Source organism: Castor canadensis, chromosome X (genome assembly GCF_047511655.1).
Source record: "Castor canadensis chromosome X, mCasCan1.hap1v2, whole genome shotgun sequence".
Classification (NCBI taxonomy): domain Eukaryota; kingdom Metazoa; phylum Chordata; class Mammalia; order Rodentia; family Castoridae; genus Castor; species Castor canadensis.
Window position 1 is genome coordinate 102822376 of NC_133405.1, and position 25696 is coordinate 102848071.

At 42.5% G+C, this 25696-nt stretch overlaps 1 protein-coding gene across 1 annotated transcript; it reads left to right on the forward strand.

The window, feature by feature from the left end:
- The first annotated feature begins 301 nt into the window (after positions 1 to 301).
- On the forward strand, positions 302 to 25335 carry Ndp (norrin cystine knot growth factor NDP). Its single transcript, XM_020165217.2, has 3 exons — positions 302 to 500; positions 14289 to 14666; positions 22729 to 25335. The coding sequence occupies exons 2-3, from the start codon at positions 14493 to 14495 to the stop codon at positions 22954 to 22956; spliced, it is 402 nt and encodes a 133-aa protein (XP_020020806.1). The 5' UTR covers positions 302 to 500; positions 14289 to 14492; the 3' UTR covers positions 22957 to 25335.
- Positions 25336 to 25696: the final 361 nt, after the last annotated feature.

Consider the following 25696-nt stretch of genomic DNA (forward strand, 5'->3'; position numbering starts at 1 on the left):
AAAAAAAAAAAAAAAAAAAAAGAAAGGAAGGAAAAGAAAAGAAAAAAGAAAGAAAAAGAAAACTTCCATGTCCTCTTTCGTCTCCCGGTCTCCCCTGTTCCCATCTTAAGATGCTGGGTGGAAGGGGCCGAGCGGTGGGCAGCGGCTGAGTCCCCGATAACCAGCGCCTCACATTTCCGTGGCTTTCCCATTTGCGTGTGCGCTGCTGCGGCCGCACGCCTGATTGATATATGGCACTTTTCCATTTGACATTCTCCTCTCTCTCTCTCTCTCTCTCTCTCTCTCTCTCTCTCTCTCTCTCCCTCTCCTCTCTCTCTCTCTCTCTCTCTCTCTCTCTCTCTCTGTCGCTTAAACAACAGTCCTAACTTTTGTGTGTTGCAAATATAAAAGGCAAGCCATGTGACAGAGGGACAGAAGAACAAAAGCATTTGGAAGTAACAGGACCTCTTTCTAGCTCTCAGAAAAGTCTGAGAAGAAAGGAGCCCTGCGTTTTCCCCAAGGTAAGCAGGAAAAACAAGCGCTGACGGCTTGCCTAGGAAATTACTTCTTTGCAAACCGAGCATTTCATCCTCCGCACAGACAAAGAGACAACCTTTAAATACCACTTAAATTTGCATTACTTGAATTTGCATTAATGTGTAAGCTTGGTAGCCTTGTGTTTTTTTTTTAAAATGAACGGGTCTTTGAAGTCTGTGACAGAGCAGGGAGCGTCGCAGAGAAGCTCCAAAATAGCTTTTGGGTTGATTGCGATTTTCTTTTCAAACTCTCTGCGTAGTTCGATGTAACTTTGTAATGGTTCTTATATTTGACCCTTTGAAAGGGGACAGAGCAGCAGCAGCTTGCCGACTTGGATTCATGGAGCCCGGTGTCTTCCCCGCCGCCCTCATCCCACTTACAATGGGGGCACTATTAACGCAGGCGAGCCTGCGAGGTTAAACGCGCACTGTTTACTTTTATTACTACTTATGTATGCGGCTGATCTCTTGCCAGGGCTGTGCCGGAGTGCTCAGAATGACTTCAAACAATAGGCAACATTTATGCCTAGCTTTCTGTGTCACGCTTTGCAGGAATCCTGCTCCTTTGCACTCCTCTTCCATTGCGCAGCGGGACTTCGCTTCCATAGATGCCTCTGGGAGCACCGGGCAGAGATGAGGATGGCTTTGCTGTTTGATTTTGATTGGGCAAAAAGTCCGAGGAAATGCATGCTGTTTGCCTTGGCCTTATTGCAAGGGGTTATTTTTAGTAGTCAGCTTGTCCCTGCAGCATGACCAATGCTCCCATGTTCAAGGAGTGACAGGGAAAGGATGCTCCCACCAGCACAGGGACAGGGACCCGGAGGAATGCCTCCTGCAGACACCTGAGGAATATTCGGAGGGTTCTTTCAAACTCCTGAATACAAGTTCTCTCATTACTTGAACAATTGAGCTGTAGGCGGCCTGGCCATAACTCTTTCTTGAGGGACGGGAAGTTTGATTGTGTACAGAATGTTAATGACTCAGAACACACAGTGACTGAGGCTCCTTGTGGACAAGCCCAGATAAGCCTCCAAGAAAGGGATTCAGGTGCCGGAAAGGAAGCTATTTGGCAAGATGGGAGCCCAGCACACTTTCTTCGGAACTGTCATCGCTAACAGTTGTAGTTTGCCTGCTGCAAAGCATGCCTCCTTTCATTTCTAATATTAGTGGATTTTAATTACAAGGAGCTGGCATCTGCAAATTGCTTCAACTCAGAACATTAAATACCAGGTACACTTGAAAGCACAGAGATGTCTAAAATGCAGTGTTGGCTGTGGGTGTCAACCAAATACTGCAGGGACTGCAGCGTGCTTCTCAATTAAGTGTTTAGACTATATGCAAATGAATCTGCTCATTTTCTTCTCACCAGTCTTGCTTCTGGAGATTAACTTTAGGGTCCAACTGACCAGTTTTCATTGTGGCACTGGGGCATGATGTATGGGGCACTTTTCTGGTTTTCTCTAATAACTAGCCTAACAAGCATTGTTGAATGGAAGTCTGACTTTTAAATGAATTAATTCATAACTCTGGGATATTCACTAATCAAGAAAGCCCATAAAAAAAGATACTATGGGTTGTATTGCTATAAAGTTTTATGGTGGCTTTTCTTCAAACCACTGCTGTTAGCAAAGCATTTAGGCAATTCAAAACAATTTTCTTCAACTATTATTCAGCTCATTACATGAGAGTGTTTGAATACCGAATGCAATGCATTGCATCATTTATTTTAAAATACATTTGGTCCAGGTAATGGCAGAACTAGCTGAGGCCTTCTTACAACTGTGTACCAAGCAGCTGATACTCATAGATAGAAACGCGCCTGTGGAGTTTTTAATCTTCATTTGAGTTCCAATGACACTGTCAAGGGAAAAATAAACCATTTTTCAATACATTTCACAATTTCCAACTCATTTATTTTCCTGGGGCCTTGAAAAATGTAGTTTCTTAGAATTATAGCCACCAATGGTGACCAGTGATTTTTACTCTATTTTAAGAACTCATGATGCACATACTATTATTCTTATTGGTTAACTATTCATTCATTCCAGCTCTCTCTCTCTCTCTCTCTCTCTCTCTCTCTCTCTCTTCCCCTCCCTCCCTCTCTCTTTCTTCTAGTGGGACTGGGGTTTGAACTCAAGGCTTTGCACTCGCAAAGCAGGCGCTCTACCACTTGAGCTACACCTCCAGTCCATTTTACTCTGGTTATTTTGGAGATGGGGTCTGATGAACTATTTGCTCAGGCTGGCCTTGAACCAAGATCCTCCCCATCGCAGCCTCCCAAGTAGCTAGGATTACAGGTGTGAGCCATTGGTGCCCAGCTCGGACATTCTCTTAATAAATGGTAAGCATTTGCCATACGCCAGGCACTATGCTAATCCTGATGGAGGACACAAAAGGGAAGCGGACGTTGTCCTGAACCTTAACTCTAGGTCTGTATTCTCCCTCCAGTTAGATTTTGGTACTGAAATGGACTTTCCCAATGGATACAGTGGGTCATGAAGAACCACTTAACATAGCTGCTGGTGTCTAGATTTACTTGAAATGGTTCTTTCTTATCAAAGGATTTTCTTTCCATTTATGATCAAGGGGCTCCCCTTAGGACTTTAGCACTAGATTCTGGGTGTATCTCACTTGCAACAGTTAACATGGTCTGGAACTTGCCAGCCTGGGTAGAAAAAGCCTGGAAAAGTGCAGTGTATCTTTCCTCTGCTCTCTTGAGCACCCTTTGGAAAGGCCCACGTGCTGTCCCTATTGGGGATGGGTGTGAGTCAGCCCCTCAGCAGCTGACATCAGGGCCATTTGATGAATCATTGAATTAGAAACATGCACCGAGGAGGATGCAGTCACTATTTCTCCCACCACTTACTCGTCCCACTCCCAGGACTGACGAAACCAATGACCTCTGGGCCTGGCCCCAATTCAAAAGGCCCCTGGGAAGAAGTTGCCGGAAGTTGTTCCCCAAACCCAGGTCTCTGTCTGACCCACACACACAGAGTTGTTTTCAAATAACCAGTCTGGTGTTTTTTAGCACACAGTTAAATTACTGAGGGGAAAAAAACCCCTCAAGACAGCATCAGCAAGAACCTTGATTTGGTCCTTATCAGCAGATAATCCCCATGGTTGGATTAAAATGCCTTTGACTCCCTAGGGTGCCTGACTCACCCTTAGCCAGCCCTCTGCTTCTTGGCTCTTAGCCTTCAAGCCTGTGCTCACCTCTTTCTATGACAGTCAGTCAATGCTACTTTGTCTTGGCAGTCCAGCAGTAGCAGCAGGGATGGGGAAGCAGGTGGAAGGACTGCGAAGTGTGAACACATAGGGGGGAAACAGGGCCACGGGAGGGTGGGTGAGCTCCAGGGCCTGAGTTGCTGTGGCCGGTCCTGGCTGTGATCAGCTGTCATTTCCTCTTCGTGTATGACACTGTGGAACATATTAAAATTTCTCTGGGATGGTATGATTGGAATTCCTCTGATGCCCCACCTCACCAACTTACCCGGACAATAAAAGCAAGGTTGTAAGCCTTTGAACAGCTGGCTGGCTATATATTTCCCCTCTTTCTTTCGCATAATCTAATTCAGAAAAGAATCCAGCTAGACTGGCAGTGCCATGTTTGGGTACTTGTTTCCTGCAAGTCCTTCCTCCGCCACCTCCTCCTGCTCTCCCTGGAATCTTCCTGGGTGGCATGTGGCTTTTCTTTTCTTTCTCTCACCACTGATCCCAGCCCGCCCCCTTTGCCCTTCGCCTGAGCTCCTTCCATTGTGAGCTGGCTCTTTGCTCTGTCTGTTTTCCAGACAGCCTGAGTCCTGTTCCATCCGGGGAGAACAGCTCATGAGGTCTCTTCATCTCCATAGTATTCCCAGGATGTCATTCTTGGCACCGGTTCTGCTGGGCTGATAGGATATGGGGGCTTTTTGTAGCCCAGAGCCTGAACCCACTTGTAGAGAGGAGCAGCCACGTGGCTCACAGAGAGCAGGATTGGAGTGACCCGGGTTGGCAGGGACAAACATACCATCACAGTGACCCGGACATCTCTGGCAAAGGTCTGGGGCTGGGAGCACTATGGAAATGCCTGGATACACTTCGGCCCACATTAAGAGAAATGTGGTGATTTTCGGCTTCAGAGGGAGAAACAAATGACTTGGAACAAAGTTCCCCAGATCCTTGGGCCCTGCCCTGCCCCCTTTCCCACATATCCCCTTCCCCAAGCAGAAAGAAAGAGAGACAGGACTTAATTTGGCCAGCTTGGGCTTGAATGTCTTTATGAAACCCATTTGATGAAAGGAAGAGGGGAGAAATGGACCCTAGGTTGAACCAAGTGAAAATGCATGGTGCTGTGGAGGTGAGGAAGGAATTTTCCTTCTCTTTCTTTCTTTCCTTTCTTCCATTCCTTTCCTTTTCCTTCCTTCCTTTTCTTTTCCTTCCTTCTTTTCCTTTCCCCTCCCTCCCTCCCTCCCTTCCTTCCTCCCTTCCTTCCTTTCTCTGTACCATAGAACAGCAGTTTGGCTAATGACTTCTGAATGGAAGGTACTGGACTTGTCACTTAGATTCCCATTCCCTGTGCAGTATCCATAAAAGATGCATGTCGCCAATGTCCTTGGGAGCAAGAGGTATTAAAGAGCAATCTACAGCTTCTGATTCCTTTTCTTTTCCTGGGGGCTTTGGTTGTCTTCTCCGAATTAGCTAAAGTTCATTAAGAGACCCAAAAGGAAAAATTTAACACAGCTGAATTAAAATGAGTCTTCTCCTATTGGCTTGACAAGATGAGAGAGAAAGACAGAGAGAAAGAGAGAGAGAGAGAGAGAGAACCAATCTCAATCCCCTTCCCCTTCACTACCACTTCTGAGGTTTTAATATGAATTATTCCATACAAGTCCCTAGGCTAGAGGATCTATTTAAGGATGCCTGGCAGCATGAAAGGAGAGAGTAAAAATACAACTACTCTTTTGTCCATCAAAGATTTTCTTTGGGAGGAGATTAAGAGCATTCCTGTTTTCCTGTCTGCCCCTGCCAGTGGCAGCACGCCAGAGGGTCGTACCCACTCTTCACCCATCAGGTCAGCAACCATGAACTGCTCTGCTTGATTCCAGGAGAAAACAAAGGATGAGGAATCCTTCCAAGACCCCCATTCCCCTGGCAGTGGGCAGGAGAAGCTGGGACTGAAATCAGTGCCCCCTGCCTCTGCTGTGCAGGTTGCACACTGCAGATTCACACAGCCACACATTTGATTGTGCCAATGGTATTGATTCTGATGCTAGCTGCCGTCACATCTTCATAGCTGCCTTCTCGTGTCTCTTTTTCATGCTTATTTTCCCCTTCATCGGAGGGTCTCCGAGAGCCTGATGGTTGGATATACTAAGTGCTACATTCTCTAGACCTGTTTTCAACAGTCAGAACCTAACAGACTGGATGGGATTTACAGCCTAGAACAATTGCTTTCTTGTTAGAAAGAGTGCTAACTCAGAAGATTCAGAGAATGGGTAACTTCAGTTGGCAATTCACCCCAGGGCTTATAATCAGGACCTCGTCCAATTGGGGTCCTGTTCACTCTTGTGTCAAAATCTGGGCATGAACAGTGATTAGTAGCTGGGTATAAGATTTGCACTAGATATCTTTTTTCTTTTTTTCCACAAAAGCTAAGAATTATTCAGACGATTTGCTCTCTTCCAAAGCCTGGCTCTATCCCAACTTTTTCTTTTAAGCCTTGATCCAATCAATTGCAGTATCCTTCAAAAATGTAAGGGCAGTAGGGTAAGACATTCAAGAAAGTTGACGAGCTGTCAGAAAATGCTCAGAGGTGACCTTTCTCTAGTGTCACAAACCAACAATAGCCCTAAACGTGGAGTCCCCCTGCATCCTTTCATCCATGGGGAATAAAAATATGACGAGAGCAGGTCATAGGAGAAGTAACAAAAGAGAAGGATTATTTTTGATGTTCAAATTCTGCAACTGCCCTTTCAATTTTTTCAAATAGCACAATTTCAGAAAGGGAAGGTTCCCTTCATTTTACCCACTGCCTCCTCCCAGGAAGGGATTTGAAGTTGCCTTCTTTACCTGAAAAGGAGGTCAAGCTCCACCCACACCCCCATGTGTAAAACATCCCTCATGCTCAACTTGAGGTGCACACATTCCTAACAAGGATGTGAAGAATCAAAGAAGCCCAATCGTTACTCAAAGTTCAATTTATCTTTAAAACTGGAGGGGATATTTTAGGACTTGATACATTTCTGTGATCGCTCCCCATTACGGAAAATGACAAATTTTCAGAATTAAAATTTTTCTTTTGAAGTTAGCAATCCAAAGGCATAGCTGTCACGTGCATGGTTTAAGCAAAGCAAAATACAATCAGAAAACTGACAAGTTCAGGGGGATCGGCAACATAGGGAAACATATTTTTTTTTACATGATGTGTGTATTAACCTTGCCCCTCTCATATAGGCTTGCATCCAGGAGTGTTTTGATCACAACCTGGTTGAATTCAGTATTCAAATCTCACCATGGGGCAGAAAAGGCCAATTGAATAGGGAATGGAAAGACTGAGTTGCTCGGTGTATTGTTTATGTCCTACTTCTAATGAAGGGCCCTACAGCTGTTAGGTGAGATCACTACCCACCATTCCAGAACGTGGTTTCGGGTGAAGAGATTCAAATGCAGCTTTGGAAAGACTTTGCTGGGCCCTTTGAAGAAAAGCCAACACACTCATTTGGCTCGGGGGTAGAAGGGAGCCTGAACCCTGAGCTAACATTGCTCACCTCTCTTCTCCCAAGGCCAGGCCACAGGCAGCAGTCTGGTGGCAGAACATGTGTGGAGTTATTTAGGCACAAGGCTCCACTGAACACCTGGCCATCTTTTCTTTTCTGCGGAGAGGGCATAGTTTCATGTGTTTTGGCAGCACCAAGTCCTCTGAGTTGGGTATCTCAGAATTGTCCTGCTTTATTTCCAAAAGGTCTTGTGCAAAGTGAGTGGTAGCTTGTGTTTCGCTCCTCAGATGAGATCCCCTTCCTGGCAGGGAGTAGGTAAAATGAAGGGAACCTTCCCTTTTTGAAATTATGCTATGCAAAAAAACCTGCAAAAGCAGTGGCAGGTTCAGGACATCAAAAATAATCCTTCCTCCTTCTCTTTTTTACTTCTAGTGTGGTTTCCATCTGCCTGTTTTTACTCCCTGTGGATGAAATGATGGAAGGGAACTCCCTGTTTAGAGCTACTGGTGATTTGTGGCACCATAGAAAGGCCACCCCTGAGCATTTTCTGACAGTTCATCACCATATCAGTCACAGCTTATAGTCGGGTGGCTAGATTTACAGAAATAATCCAAACCCCCAGGGGAAATGACTTCCACAGAAAAGTGCTTCCCGACACTCGGGTAATCAGACCTGGTCATTTCCAATGTATGCAGGATTTATATTCTAAGAGTCAATTAGTTATGTCAACTATTAAGAACTCAGAATGAGTCTTTCCTTGGAAACTGTGGAGGCTTACAGATGCACAGTATAGGATCCAAGAGCCATATCCAGTGGGCAATTCTTTTAGATTCATGGCTCAGCCCGGGGTTTTGGAAATGTCCCTTCCCTAGCACAGAGATTCTGCAGATACCCTGTCAAGCAGGGGGCCTTGCTCTTGACCCCTGAGACCTTATTAATTTTACATGTGCAGAGAAGACAACTCTGCTCACCTATCCTCCTCTCATTATTAAATGAAAAAAGTCTAATTCTAGCACGATGACTACCGTTAACCTTTCTCCTCTCCCCGTTTATGCTTCGGTGGAAACTGGAAAGAAGCACCACAAATTTTAAGACAGCTTTAAGAAAAATAGAAACTGGTTAACTCTCCTCACTAAGTGCTTCCTGTTTTTAACAGGGTATTGTTAATTTATAAACTAGTACATTGCAAACACCGAATGCATTGGTTATTAAAGGCTATTTTTAAAAATTTCAGGCCACCACATATGACCTCATCAAAGGGGCACATTCTTAAAGCTTGACCTCTCATGTTGGCTAAGGCACCTCACTAGAACTTCTTTGGACTTTTCAGCAGTCATTAACTCCTTGAGGAAGAAAGATGTCTTTCTTCAGTATTGCTTTGGGACTATGTAGTCCCAGAGCAGGTGCTGTACCCGAGAGTTACAGACTATTGGAAATGGATAGAACTGTAGAAGTATCAAGACAAATTCATTTATTTTGTAGGTAAGGAAACTGAGTCCCAGAGAAGACAAGTGACTTTGTCAAGATCATACAACCAATGACGGAAGGGCAGGACTCAGAACTTGAGGGCCATTAGATCAGCCTTACTAGATCGGGCAGCAGTAGAATACACTGTGAGATTCAGGGTGCAGAGACTTAGTGATCCAATATTTCTGACAAATGAATGCAAAATCTGGGAGACAGGGCACTAGCAACATAGGCTAGCAATGGTTCTGGGGAGGGAAGCATGAAGTTACAGGGAAATGGGAGACTGGATAACAATGAGATGTTCCTCTGGATTCTCTGATAATGTCTGAAGGTCAGAATTTTAGGTTCCAGTCAGGCTCAAGTTTAAGTCCTTATACTGCATTCCCTCCCCAGATAGTAAAACTGTTCTAGCCAAGGACATACACATAGGTAGAACCACTTGACAGTTGGCTCATCCCCCAGATTATTCCTATTCCCAGTCCTTCATTTGTGTACCCTTATCTACCACAGGGTTCTGGTTTATTGACTCTTTCCCTGGCCATATTCTTTCTCCTTTGCTTTCTCCCTTTCTTTTCTTCCTCCATCACCCCGTATCGCAGAGCTCAACCACAGTTGGCTAGTAGGGCAGACTGGGAGAACACAGAGTCCTATTACAGACTGGTGGACTATTGATTATTTGCAAGGATGTTGTATTGGTCTTCTGTCTCCTAAGATAGCACTATGGGGACTGCCTTTGCCTCCCACTGTAGATCAGACACCAGTAGATGAAAGGGGCAGGAACAGCTCACTCCCCACTGCCCTGTGGCTGCCCATCCTTGGAGATCCCTGGGGTTGGCAGGCTGGGGGCTGGCAGCTTTTCCATTGAGGACCACTGCTTCTAGGTCAGCCTAAGCTTTGCTTCTTGGCTGCTACTCCTGCGCTGTCAGATAGGAATAATATTAAAAACCAGCCATTGAGCACATGGGATGCTTTGTAAAATTTAACATGCTGTTTACAGTTTATAAATTAAGTGCCTTGGGAAGAAACATTTGACTTATTTTCCAAGGCATCTAGTTGACTAGATCCCATTGGAATTCTTTGGGTTCCTGGGAAGGAGCTAAATAACACTTCGCACTCTCTGAATATGACTTAGAGTTTGTTGCTTTTCCAATCCTTGTTAAAAAGTGTTATCTAGTGGCAAGCTTTCATCCACACTTGTACATCTTTGATTTTTTTTTCTGGTGGCAATTCCCTTGGCTCTGTGTTCTGTGATATTTACCTTATTCCTGCTTCATATTATAATTTTAAAAAAATGACAGTAAATATCAAATAGTTCTCTCTGATACACTGAGTGCATTCCAAAGTCATTATATTTGATCTGCCTCACTTGATCTTTTTAGAAATGATGCAGTGTGTTAGATATGAATTCCATACTAAGGGGGTTTATCAATGTGTCCAGAAAATTACCCAGGAAAGCAATAAGATTCTTTGCTTGTAGATGTAACAAGCAAGAAGAGTGATCTAGGATAGGACCTATTGCTTCTTCTGAGCCTTACCTCTTTTTTATTTTTAATTATTTTGGTAGTAAGGATTGATGCACTATACCTCTGAGCTACACCCTTTGTCTTCCTGACCCTTATCTCTTATTTACTAGAGTAAAAGTAGACACATATTGGTGCACAATGAATATGTGTTGAATAAATATTTGTTTAAAAAGGCTGCAGGAGGGAGCACATGTATATATTAATACTAAATGTGGCCCAGGGAGAAATTTGGATGCTAAAACACTGTCCTCCTTTGCCGGGCAAGCAGGGCAAGAATAAGGCCATTGTTGACATGTGCCGCTTGCCTTAGTTGAGGATCAGGCTGGAATCACTTGTGCAAAACCAGTATTTTACTCTCTGCCAGGCAGAAGGTCAGCCCAAGAGTGAACTGATCTGTGGGCACGACACCATCTCTCACCCAGGAGGCTGCTATATTATTTCGCTGAGGATGACAGGTGGGGAAATCTGGGCACCAGTTGTTCTTTTCCACTGGTAGCGTTTGGAGGGTGGCTCCAAAGTCGGGCACGCCGGCCTACGTGCCTCTCCTGCCGCCAGAGGCTCTGCACTGGAGCTACGAGAATGTGGGCTCTGTACAGAAGCCAAGTCCACGTCTCAGAGACAGTACTCAGAGCACAGAGCAGCCACAGGCCTATTGAGTTCAGCAAGAGAGCAGTTGTCTCATTCAACTCATCATTGCCCGGGCAGAGGTTCGAAGTCTTGATAGGCAACATTTGATTTTGTGACATGTGGCTTTAAAAAAATATATTAAGACAAGCTGGAATTCATTTAGTATTGAGCAAAAGATAGAAGCTCCCATAAAGCAGAGATATTTCTAGGCTGCCAGAAAGCAAGGATTCCAGTGGTGTGAATATCCTTAATTCCTGATTTTCCCCTTGTTAGCCCCCTCCTGCGTATTCTCACCTATGTACATCCTACTGACACAATGTCAAGACAACACCACTCAACATTGCTCTTCTCTTGAGCTTTATTTTTATTTCTTCTTCCATGCAACTGTGTTGGTTCATTCAATTTGAACACTTAAGACAAAAACCCAAACATCAAAACCACATCCAAATCCCAGTGCTATGCTGCAAGAATGTTACCTTTGCATGTCGAGGGTTCTTTGAGGTCTGTAGTACGTTCATATTGCTTTTGTCCTTATTTCAATACTTAATATAAAAACTGACCAAAATTATGCTTCGTGAGTGTACTGAAGTGAAAAATCTCAGAACTAAGGGTGGAACATTTCCTCTGCTACTCTTATTCTTTATTACTACTTGTGGGTTTGACTTATTGCCTCTAAAGAGAAGTTACATCGTACATAACAGTAACTTTCTCTTTATCAGTATAAAGTTCATATTTGCTTACAAATGCGTTTTATTGACTTCTCAGGAAAAACATTTTAACTGTGCTTGCAATTCAGTGCAAAGAGTTTCTGCAACTTTCTTTATGTAGTTGCCTAGTATTCCATTGTATGAATGGTGTATAATACAATTAACCACTCCCCTTTTAATGGATATTTTGTGCTGTTTCCAATTTTATGCCAGGTGCTTGTGTGATTTCACATGTAGTATAATTCACAGAAATGGAATTGTTGGGTCTTAATTACACACATTTGCATTTCAAAAATATATTGCCAAGTTGGCTTCTACAGAGCTAGTACCAATTTATACTGTACTGTCTCCAAAAATGGACCTGCCAATTGGGTACCTGATCAGACTTTGGTATCACTATAAATCTGATGGATTGATAAAAGTATTGCATTTCCCTTAAATGAGTGACAGTGTCCATCTTCTATATTTAAGGGCCCTTCATATTTCCTTTACTGTGGAGAAAATGGAAATGCCAACAAATAAACTATACATACCCACCTGTAGAGATTCGTTATTGATGTTGTTACTTGGTTTTGCCATCATTCCATACATGTTTTCTTTAATTTGCTTTGTGCATTTAACTATACCTCCTGGCTCTGACTGAAGAGAAGTTGCTGGTAGTGGCAGAAGAGCCAACCTGCAATGTCTGCTTTTCCCTTCATTCTTTTTGCCATTGACTCCTGGGTGAAATATCTCTAGACTGGAGTGCTGAAAAGAGAAATCAAATCAATTCTTTTTCTGAGACTAATTAAGGCTTCAAAGGGACAGATAACCACTTGGGATAATTGGATCATATTGAAACTCAGGAAATGGTAGTAATAATGCATCTTCTGAACATGGACCCCAAGAAAGTTCTGGCTCTTTGAGCTGAAGTCTTGGTGAATTTCAGAAGCCCTGTGTATAGGAAAACCTATATTATGCAGCTGTAAAGAAAACAAAAAAGACACTTCTTTTTAAAATGTCATATTAACATGTTTTAATTGCACATGTTCATGAGGTCAGTGTGATATTTTCATATGGTATACAGTGTACACTGATCAAATCCAATCACCCTTCAACAAATGTTCTTCCATATTCTTTACTGACTTGGAGCTTTGGGCACAGGTTTGGTTCATTTTAATGAGATGTTGTCATTAGCATGGACAGTAAGGAAGGCAGTACAAGGTTTATGAAAATAGGGTCTCCTCGACTTTAGAATTGCCTTCTGCATACAGAGATGGTGGTAGCTAAATCCATAGCTGCTATTAACTGGTAGCATTTTAGAGCAGGAGGGGGCAGCAGGGGCCATCTCTGTCATTTCCCCTACACTCAGGTGAGGAAATGGGATGGAAAGATTTAAGTGAGGTGTGCAAGCTGATTAATGGCAGTGTCATGACTTATTCCGGGGATGGGAGGGGCTCATTACTGGTCTCTGCCCTTCCTATAATTTGTAGGAATTCCCTGAAACACAGGCGCTCAACCTTTGCCATTGCTCTGCTCTGAAACAGCCTAGTCTCACATGCCTTTTTCCACTCAGGATTCCCTGCCCCACACTTGCATATAGCTAAGTACAGCTAGGTGGGTCTGAAGCCACTCTTAGGGCAAAACAAATTGGCTTATACCTACTCGAGCCTCTACTCTTGATCATATTAATAATTCACCCTATTTATTCACACAGTTCATCAGTAGGAAGTTAAAAAAAAAACAGTTGTACTATGAACAAAACAATCAAACTTTGATCTGAAATACCTTTGAAAGATTTCCGAAGCTTTAATTATCCAGTTCTTTTGGGATGTAATGTCAAGTCTTCCAATTTTCCTAAATGTTTGAAAATATTTTTGATACTTTCTGTCTTTGGGTGTAATAAAAAGCATCAGTGTGGGCCATGCCTGGGGGGTTTGTGAGGTGATTTGAGATCTTTGCACTCCAGTCCTTTGACCAAGAGGTATGATTAAAAGAACAAAGCACATTTCAGGAAAGCTGGTATAGCATGGTCCCATGCTAATGGTAAGTCTCTGCTCCAATGACCACTTTCTTTTGCAAATTACACTATGGGCTCCGACTACAAAGGCTCTGAAGAAATGTGTGACTCTGTTGGGAAATTCACATGTGCTGGAGGCCAGGAAGCATAATATGTATTTCAGATGCAGTTTGCCATTGATGCTGGGTGGCATGGAGCTTAAAACACAAACAGGATGAGCCAAGAGCACACAAGTGGAACATTAGGTGGGTGGCTGGGTGGGTGGCTATGACCTTGGAAGTGGAAAAATGTGGTCCTGTGGGACATAGCCTGCATTCATTAATGCTGACCGGCCTTCTCTCTAGCCCAGTAAGCTGATGTTGGTACCAAAGTTTCCTGAGAAACTCAATAGACCCTCTTGCCCCTACCAACCAGGATAAAGATAAGACCACCCAACTTAGTTATGCTGTGGCCAGAACCACATGTTTAATCTTGACCATGGCTCAAACTATTCTTGCCTTGATGAGCATGTACTCCAGCAATTAAATTCAACATGCACTTCCAGTAAATCCTTGTGTCCACAGCCAAATGGTTATAAATATGTAGCATATGCATAGATAGGGGAGTGGGGTGAATGACAGTTTATGCTAATGACACTCTAGAAGCCAATATTGCCCATCAAAATGTCATAGAAAAATTCTACTTAATCCTTCAGGGTTCCATTAGTGTTTCTGGGTAAATATTTCTGGGGAAATTAATTTCTGTTTTCATTCCAGTTGTGCAGCAGATACTATGCTGATGGCTTGTCAATGCAAAGAGTAAGACAAGACTCTGCCATACAAAGGACAATGACAACTAGAAAGCTTCAGCCAGATCCTGCCCTTGCCTTGAAAGGAACTGGATCTTAGGTGAAGGAATTTCCAATCTTTTGTCCTCTGTCTCCCTCTGCTGTTCCTCTGGAGAAGTTTTTCCTTACAACAATGAGAAATCATGTACTAGCTGCATCCTTTTCTATGCTCTCCCTGCTGGCACTAATGGGAGATACAGACAGCAAAACAGACAGCTCGTTCGTGATGGACTCGGACCCTCGACGCTGCATGAGACACCACTATGTTGATTCTATCAGTCACCCAATGTACAAGTGTAGCTCAAAGGTAAGAACAAGGTCTCTGTGAGGGTAACAATTCTCCCCTGGAAACAGAAGAGAAGCCATATTTGTTTATCACAGGAGGGAGAATATGATGATAGCCCAAATTATGACTGCACCATAGGATTTGTGGGAGAATCCTGCTTTTAGAGTTTCCCACCATGCTTTGTACTTGTGTCAGCTAATGGAATATGTGTGCACTCATCCTACTGGAGGAGTGTCTTCTGTCCTTCGCTGTGAAATTCATGAGCAGTAGTGTCCTTTTTTGAGAAACAAAAATTGAGTTTACAAGTTATTGTAACTCCTTCTACTTCCATCAGCAGTTTAAAAAAATAGGGAATGCAAGGAGTAAAATTGAGCAACAGAATCCACTTCTTAGAGAGCTCTTCAAAGAGACTCCTGGTGACCTCAGGAACTGGCTGTGTGGTCTGAGCCTTTCTCCCAGTGCCACATTTATGTTAAAGTGATTAGAAAGCTAAGATGTCAATTTAATCAGTTCTCATTTTGCATTGGTTATCCAGGTCATTCTTTCAGGGGCCTCGGTGTTAAGACAAGGTGTGCAAGGGAATATCAGGCTTACAAGGCCACCAAGAATGGCTAGCCCTGTGGACCACCCAGAAGGGAGGCACATTGTAGGATGGAATGGACTCCAAATGAAAGTTCTCATGACCGTCACTGCCCCCAAATACACATGAATGAAATGTGTCCACACTTGGTAAATAAGAATTTGTTTAGCACAACCTCAGAGATTTTCACTTTAGTCCTGAGACTAAAACCACTTAAACGTTCTCATATGGAAAGTATTTTTTAAATTACCAGGGTAATTAAGACTTTTTTTTTATAATGTTAACTAGTAGAATTAAGGCCATATAAGTCAATCTCTCTACCCTCCATTTAAAAACATTACAATTTCAGTCTCTTTTAAATTTTCCACAATTTCTGTGATTATAGTCCAATGAAGATGACTTGTTTTAGTTTGGGGGGATCAAAATTTGAGTTAAATCACTTTAACCTCTATATTAATAAGACCTATGGCTGTAGGAAAAGAAATAGATTTTCCACTGAAGAAAATTCCTGGCTCTTATTTATACGTGTAGAACTAAAACAATAAGGAGTAATCAGATGAACATAAATTTTTGCAAGGCTAAAATTCCTTCTTAGGGAAAGGAAACTAGGGGCAAGGGGTGGAGTTCAGCGGTAGTGCACTTGCCTAGTATATGCAAGGCCCTACCTTCTATCTTCAGCATCACAAAACAACAATAACAAAAAGCAACTAAAAATTGAGAAAAAATATGAGAAACATTTTTAAGAGCCTGATTGCTTAGAAATTTTACCTCCTAGGGAGTGTAGGTCAAATGGTAGAGCACTTGCCTAGTATGTGTGAGGCCCTGGGTTCAATCTCCAGAAAAGAAAGAGATAGAGAAAGAAAGAAAGAAAGAGAGACAGAAAGAAAGAAAGAGAGAGAGAGAGAGAGAGAGAGAGACAGAGAAAGAAATAAAGAAAGAAAGAAATTGTCTGACCTAGTAGGGTTGACAAGAGTAATTACTATCTTCTCCTCCCCTTTCCCGTCAATATTTAGTGTTTATCATCCTATGGACCATTTCTCCCTTATTGAGTTATCTGCCACAATCATGATTCTTTAAAAAAAAAGAAAAAAGAATTCAAATTATTACTATTTTTTTTTTTGGTGGGACTGGGGTTTGAACTCAAGACTTCACACTAGCAAAGCAGATACTGTAAAAGGAATTCAAATTATTTTAAAGAAAGTGACATTGTGATGATAGGAAAGAGCACAGAAAATAGAAATTTCCACAGAGTAAACATATGCCAATTTTTGAGCCCCTCTGCTCCCACCTCTTGCATGTCAGACAGAAGGTGTTCTTCTTTCCCTTTCTATTTCTCCCTACTTTGTCCTGTTTTGCTAAATAAATTCTTTCTAAACTTCAAAAAAAAAGGAAAGAAAATAGGAGCATCTTTAAAAACTTGAAAATGGCCTGAGGATGTGGTTCAGTGGTGGAGTGCTTGTTTAATATGTGTGAGATCTAGCACTCCCAGCACCACAAAAGCAAACCACAAATAAATAAAAACAAATGTCAAAAACAATCTAGAAAGATTAGGCAAAATCATGGAAGACTGCCTTAGCAACTAGCATATTGACCCAAGGAAGTTCAAAGGAGACAATTCGCTCAATCTTACAGCACTTGAGCATGACTCTTAGAAACAGACTGGAGTCTATTACTGTTCACTTTTGCTTCTCCCAGAATGCCACAGTAAATAGCAGCACAAAATTGTGATAATAGAAGAAATGTTTGTGATTTCATGGGAACAATCTGTTTTCAAATATCCCAAACTATTCCAAATATAGAATAGTTTTATGTAAATGGCTCTTGTAATTATAAACCTTTCTTCCTTGGCCATAAAATACTCCTGGCAGAATTTCAACCACCCCAAACCTTTTTTGGATTAAATTTTCTTTATGTATCTAGGAAGAAAACTGTTTTCATTTGGAAATATTTTATAATTCTTAAGTTTCATAGATTCAGGCTGATCTTTTCTCTAGTGGATCTCATTTAATGAAATTGTTTGCCTTTAGAGACTTGGGATAAAACATTTAACCTATGTCTAGAAAAAAGAGACTGGGGTAGATTTTTCTTCTCTACCAACATTTTCCCTCATGGAAATCATGCTGAAGGCCATTATTTACTAGACACATGCCTGCTGTTTGCCTTTCAGTTAATGCTTCTTGACTTAACATGTATCTGGTGTCTGACCTTGTAAAGACAGATGAAGGATACATGTGACACAGGCTTAGGGAGAAAGGGCACCACTTTGAACAGCTAATAGGTATCAGGCACTTTACACTCCATGTGCTAATCATTGCCAACACACCTGTGATGGCAGGCATTATTATTCCCATTTTACGGGTAAGAAAAACCAAAATCCAGAAAAAGGATTAAGTAGATTACTTGATGCCCTATAGCCCTGGAATGGCAATATCTGCCTCTGGTCATTCTTTTGTCTGCTACATGGCTCTTAGTATTGGAGGAATGCAAGCAGAATGTAGGAATCACTATTTAGAAGTCCAAGTCCAACTTTAGGTCTGCCAGCAATAGTGATTTATATCCAGCAATTTTTCTAGAAAGAAAAAAAGAAATATTAGTAGTGGAAGCTTTTCTAGAAGCCTCCAGTGAGACTGCCTGTTCACCCCATCTCTGAACTTGCAGTTGGCCAACTTCAGGGTCCTGTCACCCATCTCCTAGTAATTCAGGAAAGGATTGAAATGAAATAAGACAGAAAAGGGTAACCCACCAAGGAGGGCAGTGTGGTCACCGTTTAGATTTAGTGACACCTCCTGGGACTGGGTCCAAAAGGTCCTGGGAGTGGTAGGTTCATTTACAATCTTCCCAGAAGACCATGTTTTCCTGAAATTCTGAGTAGTAAAGACTGTAGATCAAACAGACTAAAGGTGAGTTGTTAGTGGAAATGGGCTGCTAGGAAACGTTTAAGGGAATTGAAGCATCCCAAGCTTCAAAGTGACAGAGACCTGGTTTCCAATTCCAGCTCCATGGTTTGTCAAATGGGTGACTTCAGAAAAGCTAATTCATTCTTTAATGCCTCTATTTCTCCCCATGCAAAATGGAGCTGTCTACTCGAGGGTGTGGGTACGTATGAGTGAGTGCCAGTGATAACATGTAAAAGCAGCCAACTCAGTATCCAGCGTATAATAGACATTTAATAAATGATGTTATGAGCTTGATGAAGTTATAAACTGGACAGGTGTTTTGACTCACTTTTCTATTTCAGTCACTACTGAGACCTCAATAACTGTTGGGATCTCCTATAGCCTCAAGGATTAGGAAAGTGAGCCCTATTGTGCTCTTGTTGGACATAGGATGGGACAGAGAGCAAAGTAAGTGTAGACCTCTGTGCTGGATGCTAAGAGGAGGATAAATGAGGAACAGACCCTGGTGGCTGACCTGCCTTACCAGGTGAGTAGAGGAAGGAGGAACCGAGGCAAGGAGTTCTGGTCCCCTGGCCAGAGAGGGAATTTTAGGAACTCATGTTGGAAAAGTGAGCTGGCAAGGCAGGCCTATGAAGCCTGAATTGGGTGAGAAGTGGGAGAAGGTGGCCTCAGGACAGGGTGTGGAACCAGAGCACAGATGGTAACTGAAGGGCACGGGGGCAGATGTTGACTGAAGGGTAGCAATCAAGAAAAAGGAGGGGGATTTAGGAGACAGAGCCTGTGAAATTTCCCAGAGGAGACGAGACATGGGATACCAAGGACTGAGTCTTAGGATTGGAAGGGAGCTGTTAGGACTCCCTTAAATTATTTCCTTCTGCCTAAGGAGCTCATCGTATAGCAGGAATGAGTGAAGTCAGGAAAATTGAGTTTATAACACAATTGGCCACTTGAGAGATGTGACTTTATTTTTCAACTAGGAACAAATTTATACTGAATGCCTACTATGTATAGGCACTATGGAAGATGCTAGAAACCTATAATATTTACAGGTAAACGGGTGAGAGGGAAGGGAAGTGCAAAGGTCTCTTCTTGTTTGTTTCATTTGTTCCTTCTTTTTTTTTGGCTGTACTGGGGCTTGAACCCAGGGCCTTATGCTTGCTAGGCAGGTGCTCTATCACTTGAGCTATTCTGCCAGCTTGTCCATTTCATTTGTGACTCAAGGGATGGTACAAGACTCCAGTTGGAGTGAGTTGAGTTCCCACCAACCCTTCAAAGCTCCCACCACCCCCATGCTGCTTAGCTTCCCTGGTTACTGTTTTTTGGTGCCCTCAGCCTGGCACAGATCCTTTGGAGGTTGACCTGGGTCCCTGGAGATGAGGTTACTGATGAGGGAAGGAATGGGAGAAGCAACATTGGTGGGTCTTGTTTCCTCCAGAGAGGAAATGTGTGTGTGTGTGTGTGTGTGTGTGTGTCTGTCTGTCTGTCTGTTGGGAAGATCAAGAGTCCAGTCATTGTTTCATTCTCTTCTTTGGGAGGAAGGCATTTGAATTGGGCCACAGGGTAGCCAGGTGGAATTTCATTAGGCAGAGGTGAAAAGGACATTCCTGGGAGAGGGACATCACGAAGAAAGGCAGGAGAATTTGGGGCAGTTCCATGGACTCCTAAGTAGTTAAGCTTGATTGGAGCAGGGAGTGGGTGGGAAGAACAGCTGGAAGACTGAAACGATATTCTACACCCAGTCATGGAGGACCTTGATCCCAGTTTGGGAGTTTGGATTTTATTTTGAAGGCTAAGGGCAGCCAATGGATGTATTTATTGTACATGTATGTGCATTCTTCTTGTGCAGAAAAGTCCAGCTCCTAAGGAAGAGGAGCTAGGCCCTTTGGAGGTAGCCCCAGGTCCTTTGATGCTGGAGTTCTTGACCTTCACAGTGGGCTAAAGGTGGATCTTGACATCCTGAAAACTTTTAGTGAAATCACAATCTGCAAATGGCTCTAGACTGTGGAATTGGTTATTTTATGTACAGCTAATAGCTTAGTCAGTTACGGCTATGTTTGGGTATATGATTTGGGTGTGGCGTCCCACGTCCCCTTTAGCCCTGCTTAATTAAGTTAGACCAAAACTGAATCTTGAAAACTCCATTTTTGGGACGTGACTCTGAATAACTGTTTAATCCCCGTAATAAATTATCTAGATTAGAGATCAGCCAATTTATCACTGCTCCAAGAATGGGTTGGAGAAGATCTTGCTGTCTATCTCTCACTCATTAGAGAGATGAGGGTGGACATCAGAGACTGGCCAGTGTGCTGCTGACCTATGTCATAATCTCCCCAAACCTGTTTCAGATCATGTTTATTTTGCCTATCAATGTGAAGAACAGGCAGGATTGAATCAAGCTTTAAAAAATTAAAGCAGCAGCTACTCATGAGACAGCCATAGGAGGACTGTGGTTTGAGGACAGCTCAAGTAAAAAGTTAGCAAGACCCTATCTCAAAAACAAGCTGGTGATGACTGCCTGCAATCCCAGCTATGCAGGAGATGGAGGTAGGAAGATAAAGATGCCATCCAAGGCAAAAGTTCTAGACCCTATCTGAAAAACAAACCAAAAAGTGAAAGGCTCAAGTAGTAGAGTGCTTGCCTAGAAAGTGTGAGACTCTGAGTTCAATGCCCAGTACAGCCAAAAAATAAAATAAAATAAAAATAAAAACAGCTTACTGCTATCATTTTCTTTCTGCCTTTGTGATCTTTCAAGGAAAATAAACTAGTTGGTCTAGTCCAACTTATTCTTTCCCTAGCCCTGATGTTTTTTTCTGTGAGTAGTTCATATTCCTTTGGTGGTTGCTAAGTGATTATTGGATTTTACCCCCGGGATATTCTCTGATAATAATGTTAATAATCTATAATTACCAGAGGTCATCTTTTCCTTCCTTTTGGAAAGATGTACTGACCATTCCCTCTTTTAGTTCTTGGGTTTTTCTCTATGTCAGAGATAATAGCTGTGAGTCCTTCATACTAACTGCTAACTCCCAAAATACTGTAAGGTAAATGTCAAAAGGTTCCATGCATATATATGTATCTTTGGATCTTTCATTTGAACAGTTCTACTTTTTATGATCCTGCTGTTGGTTCTGGAATTAGGGCAACTTTTGATATGAAATTCACCAACCAAGACCCTCCTACACAGACATGGACCACTAATCTCAGGTTCCCTACTGCCTTCTTTGCCTTGGTATATAAGGTTATATAGCTTCATGAATCAAGCTGCCCACCCCACCCCACTCATGACCTCCACTCCCAGGAAACCAGGATATTTGTATGAAATATAAAAGTGAACCTTTTGACCTTTAGGAGAAAACTCCTATATTAACACTTATCTTTTTGTTCCAGCTAAAAGTTTCTGGAAAAACTAAGCATGCCCAGAAGCAGTTCTCTCTATCATTTTAACCTTTTGAATTCCGTGTCTTTGAGCTGAGCATGCCCACCATCTTTCCTTCTTTTACTATGACTTTAAACTGAGTATGCTCAGAAAATTGCTTTCCTATGGGAATACTTGTAGACTCCCTGAATAAAATCTTCACTCTTCCTTTGTTCTGCAGGGGCACTGCTTTGGAAATGACTCCCATGCTCTCCTTACTGCTATAGGCAATAAAACTTTCTCTGCTCTTTAAAAAAAAAGTCTTTAATCCATTTCCTTAAGTTGTATGCAACACGTTGAATGTGTGCTTATGGACATTTTTCTGAGGGTAAGTTTGGTATTTTTATTAGATTCTTAAAGGAGTCAGATTAAGAGCCACTATAAAGAACACACAACTTCTACTCTACTCCAAACCTTTGGAAATAGAGATGGCTGGAATGAATATGTCCTAATATTTGCCATAAATGACCCTGAAGATGCCCATGAGATTGCACAAACCCCAGGCTCCTTTAAGGTACAAACCCAGGAATGTCATCTCAGGGCCCCAAACGTGACCTGTCTCTACTTGATTCTCTTGTCCCAAGTTGCAGTGCCCAGAATATTTCTTCCTGAGCATCACTCAGCTTCCTACTTTTTCTTCTTCAGGAACCACATTCTTTTTGTTTAACCATTCCCTGAAAGAGTCAATTATTTTTTTCTGTTACTCTTTCTTTGCTCCTTGATTTCAACTCCTAATAGCTTTCTGCATTTTGCTACTGGTAGAATTGCAATGCGTCAGGAAAACTTCTTTTGCTTTTAGACTTTTTTATCTGTACATTATGGTGGTGGGCCTTGTTTAATGCTTCTAAATTCTCAGTACACTTCACAATCAGTGAAGAGTTCTGGAAAACCATGAAAGTCTGGGCACTACCCACAAGGATTTTAATTCAACAGGGCTAGATTTTTGACTTTTTCTTTTGCAGCGCTGGGGATGGAACTCAGGGCCTCCCATGTGCTAGGGAAGCACTCAGCCACTGAACTACATCCCCGGCCCTGATAGCTATTTTAAAAGTTTACCAGTAGATTCTGTGTGCCACAAGGGATGGAAGTCACTGGTCTAATTCAGCAGGAATTGGCAAGGAGTGTTAGGGCCTTTCAAAGTATGAGGCTTTGGCATCTCCATGGGATAACCGCCTCCTCTTCTTTCCCCAGATGGTGCTCCTGGCCAGGTGCGAGGGGCACTGCAGCCAGGCATCGCGCTCGGAGCCCTTGGTGTCCTTCAGCACTGTCCTCAGGCAACCTTTTCGTTCCTCCTGCCACTGCTGCCGGCCCCAGACCTCCAAGCTGAAGGCCCTGCGACTGCGCTGCTCCGGGGGCATGCGAATCACGGCCACCTACCGTTACATCCTCTCTTGTCACTGTGAGGAATGCAGCTCCTGAGGCCTGCTGCATGGCTGTGTGGCTTCTGGCTGGAATGACCGATCATCAGCCAGGGAAGGACTGGCAAGAAAAGAGTTAAGGCAAATAAAGGCACAGCAATTCCCGCAGGATTCTGCATAGTCTAGTAATAAAGACTCTCTGCTTCTTGACAGAGAAAGCTATGCTGGGAACTTGGTTTTGGTTCCCATCTCCTTTCCCTGGTACAATTTCTTTTGGTTCCTTTTCACATTCAGGCATTTCCCCCTTTGGCTCTGAATGCTGTTTGGATTTCCAACAATTTTGCATTAGTGGGAAAATGTGGGGCCCCGTGCAAGAGTGTGTCAGGCTGTTGCTATTTGGTGCATATTAGGGAAGACATTGTTTGGAAGGCAGGAAAGCCCAACTCTTCCTGGGACAGCTGTTGGTTTTTTTTTTGTTTCTTCATCTTGTCATTTTGGTCTAAAGGTTACCAATTTCAAACTTTGAACAACAAGCATGTGGATATGTTTAGCAAGGTTTTCTCACAGACAGCTAACTGACATTAAAATAACTAACAAATGGATTATTTTACATGATTCTGAAACTCTTGACTGCCATAATTATTATTCAGAAATTACTTTGGGGAAGTAAAGGTGGCATAAAGAATTTGTCACCCGAAGGCTCTTGCAGATAAATTATGGTAAAAATTTTATAAGGGAGCAGACTTGCAAAGACTTGCACAGTTACGGATCCTGCACTGACTTTGGAAAAGGCATATACATACTAGTGGCACGGAGAATGCACCGTACTCATGCATGCAAATTAGACAACCAAGTATGACTTTCTTTGTGGGTGTGCTATATAGTCTTGGCCATGTTACGGGAATCATTCTCTAACATCCACTTGTCCGTGTGAGGCTTGTTGCCATAGTGGTGACCTGGCTCATCTTCTGAACATTTGATTCCAATATATTTGGTTCTTGATGCTCAAATTTTGAGTTAGTCCCATGTTTTGAAATAAAAAGAGAGTATCTTCAAATTTTTGGCTATGTAAGTATTTTCTCCCCCTTCTCTTTCTTTTTCTTCTTTCTTCAATATCATACTACAATGTGGACTGTAACAACCATGTAGCTTGTGCTTAGACGTCTCCCATGACATGAAAGAAGAGTCCCCCAAAAAGAAGGCAATAGGGTTTCACAATGCATGGTAGGGACATTTTTCAAATGGGGAGTGGCTCATGAAATTTGGTTATTACTCTAAAATTTAGTCTACTCAACGAACACAAAATCTAATGCATTCTGGCTTCCTTGGATGCTAGAGATAGTGAACTCACCTCCCTTTTAACCTCTTCACTTTTCTTAGAAGAAAGTATGCATCCAGTAGTGAAGTCTAAAAAACCAGCAGGACAGTGTTCACAAATGATGGTTTCTGTGCCATAGTTGATCCAGCCCTCCATGGCCATTGCAAAAATATTCCTGACACCGGAATACTGCTATGTCCACTGCACACATCCTAATACCAACCTGACTTGACAACTCAGTTTCCAGGGCAACGTTGACACCATGCTGTCCTGGTTAACCAGAGATGACAGTGTTCCCCACTGTTAGCACAGTCAACCTGTGAATTACTTTTCCTGTAGAGATGATTTTTTTATACTCTTTGGCACCATTTTCACAGTTTTTAGAAAGCCAGCAAGGTTAAAATTGTATTTGTGGCTTTGAAACACAATGAAATCTTGACCTTGATTTTTAACCTTCATGATGAAAGAGTCAGCCAGTCCACTAAATTAGAGGTTCTTCTCTTCTGAAAGCAAAGGTGAAATGGCAATTTAGACCATTTGATGAGGAGAAATTTTGTCATGAAAAGAACTTAATCTAATAGTGAAAGGTAAATGTTCATATTTCTTTTTATTTCTTTTTTGGACAATATTGGGTTTGAACTCAGGACCTCACACTTACTAGGCAGGCTCTCTACAGCTGGAGTAATTCTGCCAGCCCTTTTTGCATTGGTTATTTTTTAGATAGGGTCTCATTTCATGCCCTGGTTGAGACCACAGTCCTCCTATTTGTGCTTCCGGCATAACTGGGGTGTCAGGCACACCATTGTACCCAGCCACTGGTTGCGATGGGGTCTTGTGAACTTTTTGGGTTGGGCCTCAAACCATGATGCTCCTAATCTCTGCTTCCCTAGTAGCTAGGATTATAGACTTCACCCACTGTCCATGTGATTTGTTTTGTTTTTTGAGACTGGGTGTCAAAAAACACCCAGCCTGGCCTCAAACTCCCTGCCTCGGCCACCCAAATGCTAGGATTACAAGTGTGAAGCACTGTGCTGGGCTAAATGGTTATAATTCTTAACTGATAACGAAAGAATTAACTGCTGGTCATGTTTATGACTGTTTCATGTTGCTAATAAAAAACCAAAAATAATATTTCTAGCCTTAACATGTCTCTTCTTGGCTTTGAAATCTCACTTCACTTTGAGAGTATGCAATCTATACTCCCAAACACCAGTCTTTCTTTCTTTCTTTCTTTTTTTTTTTTTTTGGTGGGACTGGGTTTTGAACTCAGGGCTTTGGATTTGCAAAGCAGGTACTCTACCTCTTGAGCCACACCTCCAGTCCATTTTGCTCTGGTTAGTTTGGAGATGGGGTCTCTCGAACTACTTGCCTGGGCTGGCCTCAAACCGTGATCCTCCTGATCTCAACCTCCCAAGTAGCTAGGTTAGAGGTATGAGCCACCAGAACCCAACTACCAAACCTTAGTCTTTCTTTCCTTCTTATA

What these genes read in the sequence shown, in the direction of transcription:
- Ndp (XM_020165217.2), top strand. Translation starts at nt 14,493, where the DNA reads ATGAGAAATCATGTACTAGCTGCATCCTTTTCTATGCTCTCCCTGCTG. An exon ending in TGTACAAGTGTAGCTCAAAG is followed by an intron (nt 14,667 to 22,728) that starts GTAAGAACAAGG and finishes TTCTTTCCCCAG; the next exon opens with ATGGTGCTCCTGGCCAGGTG.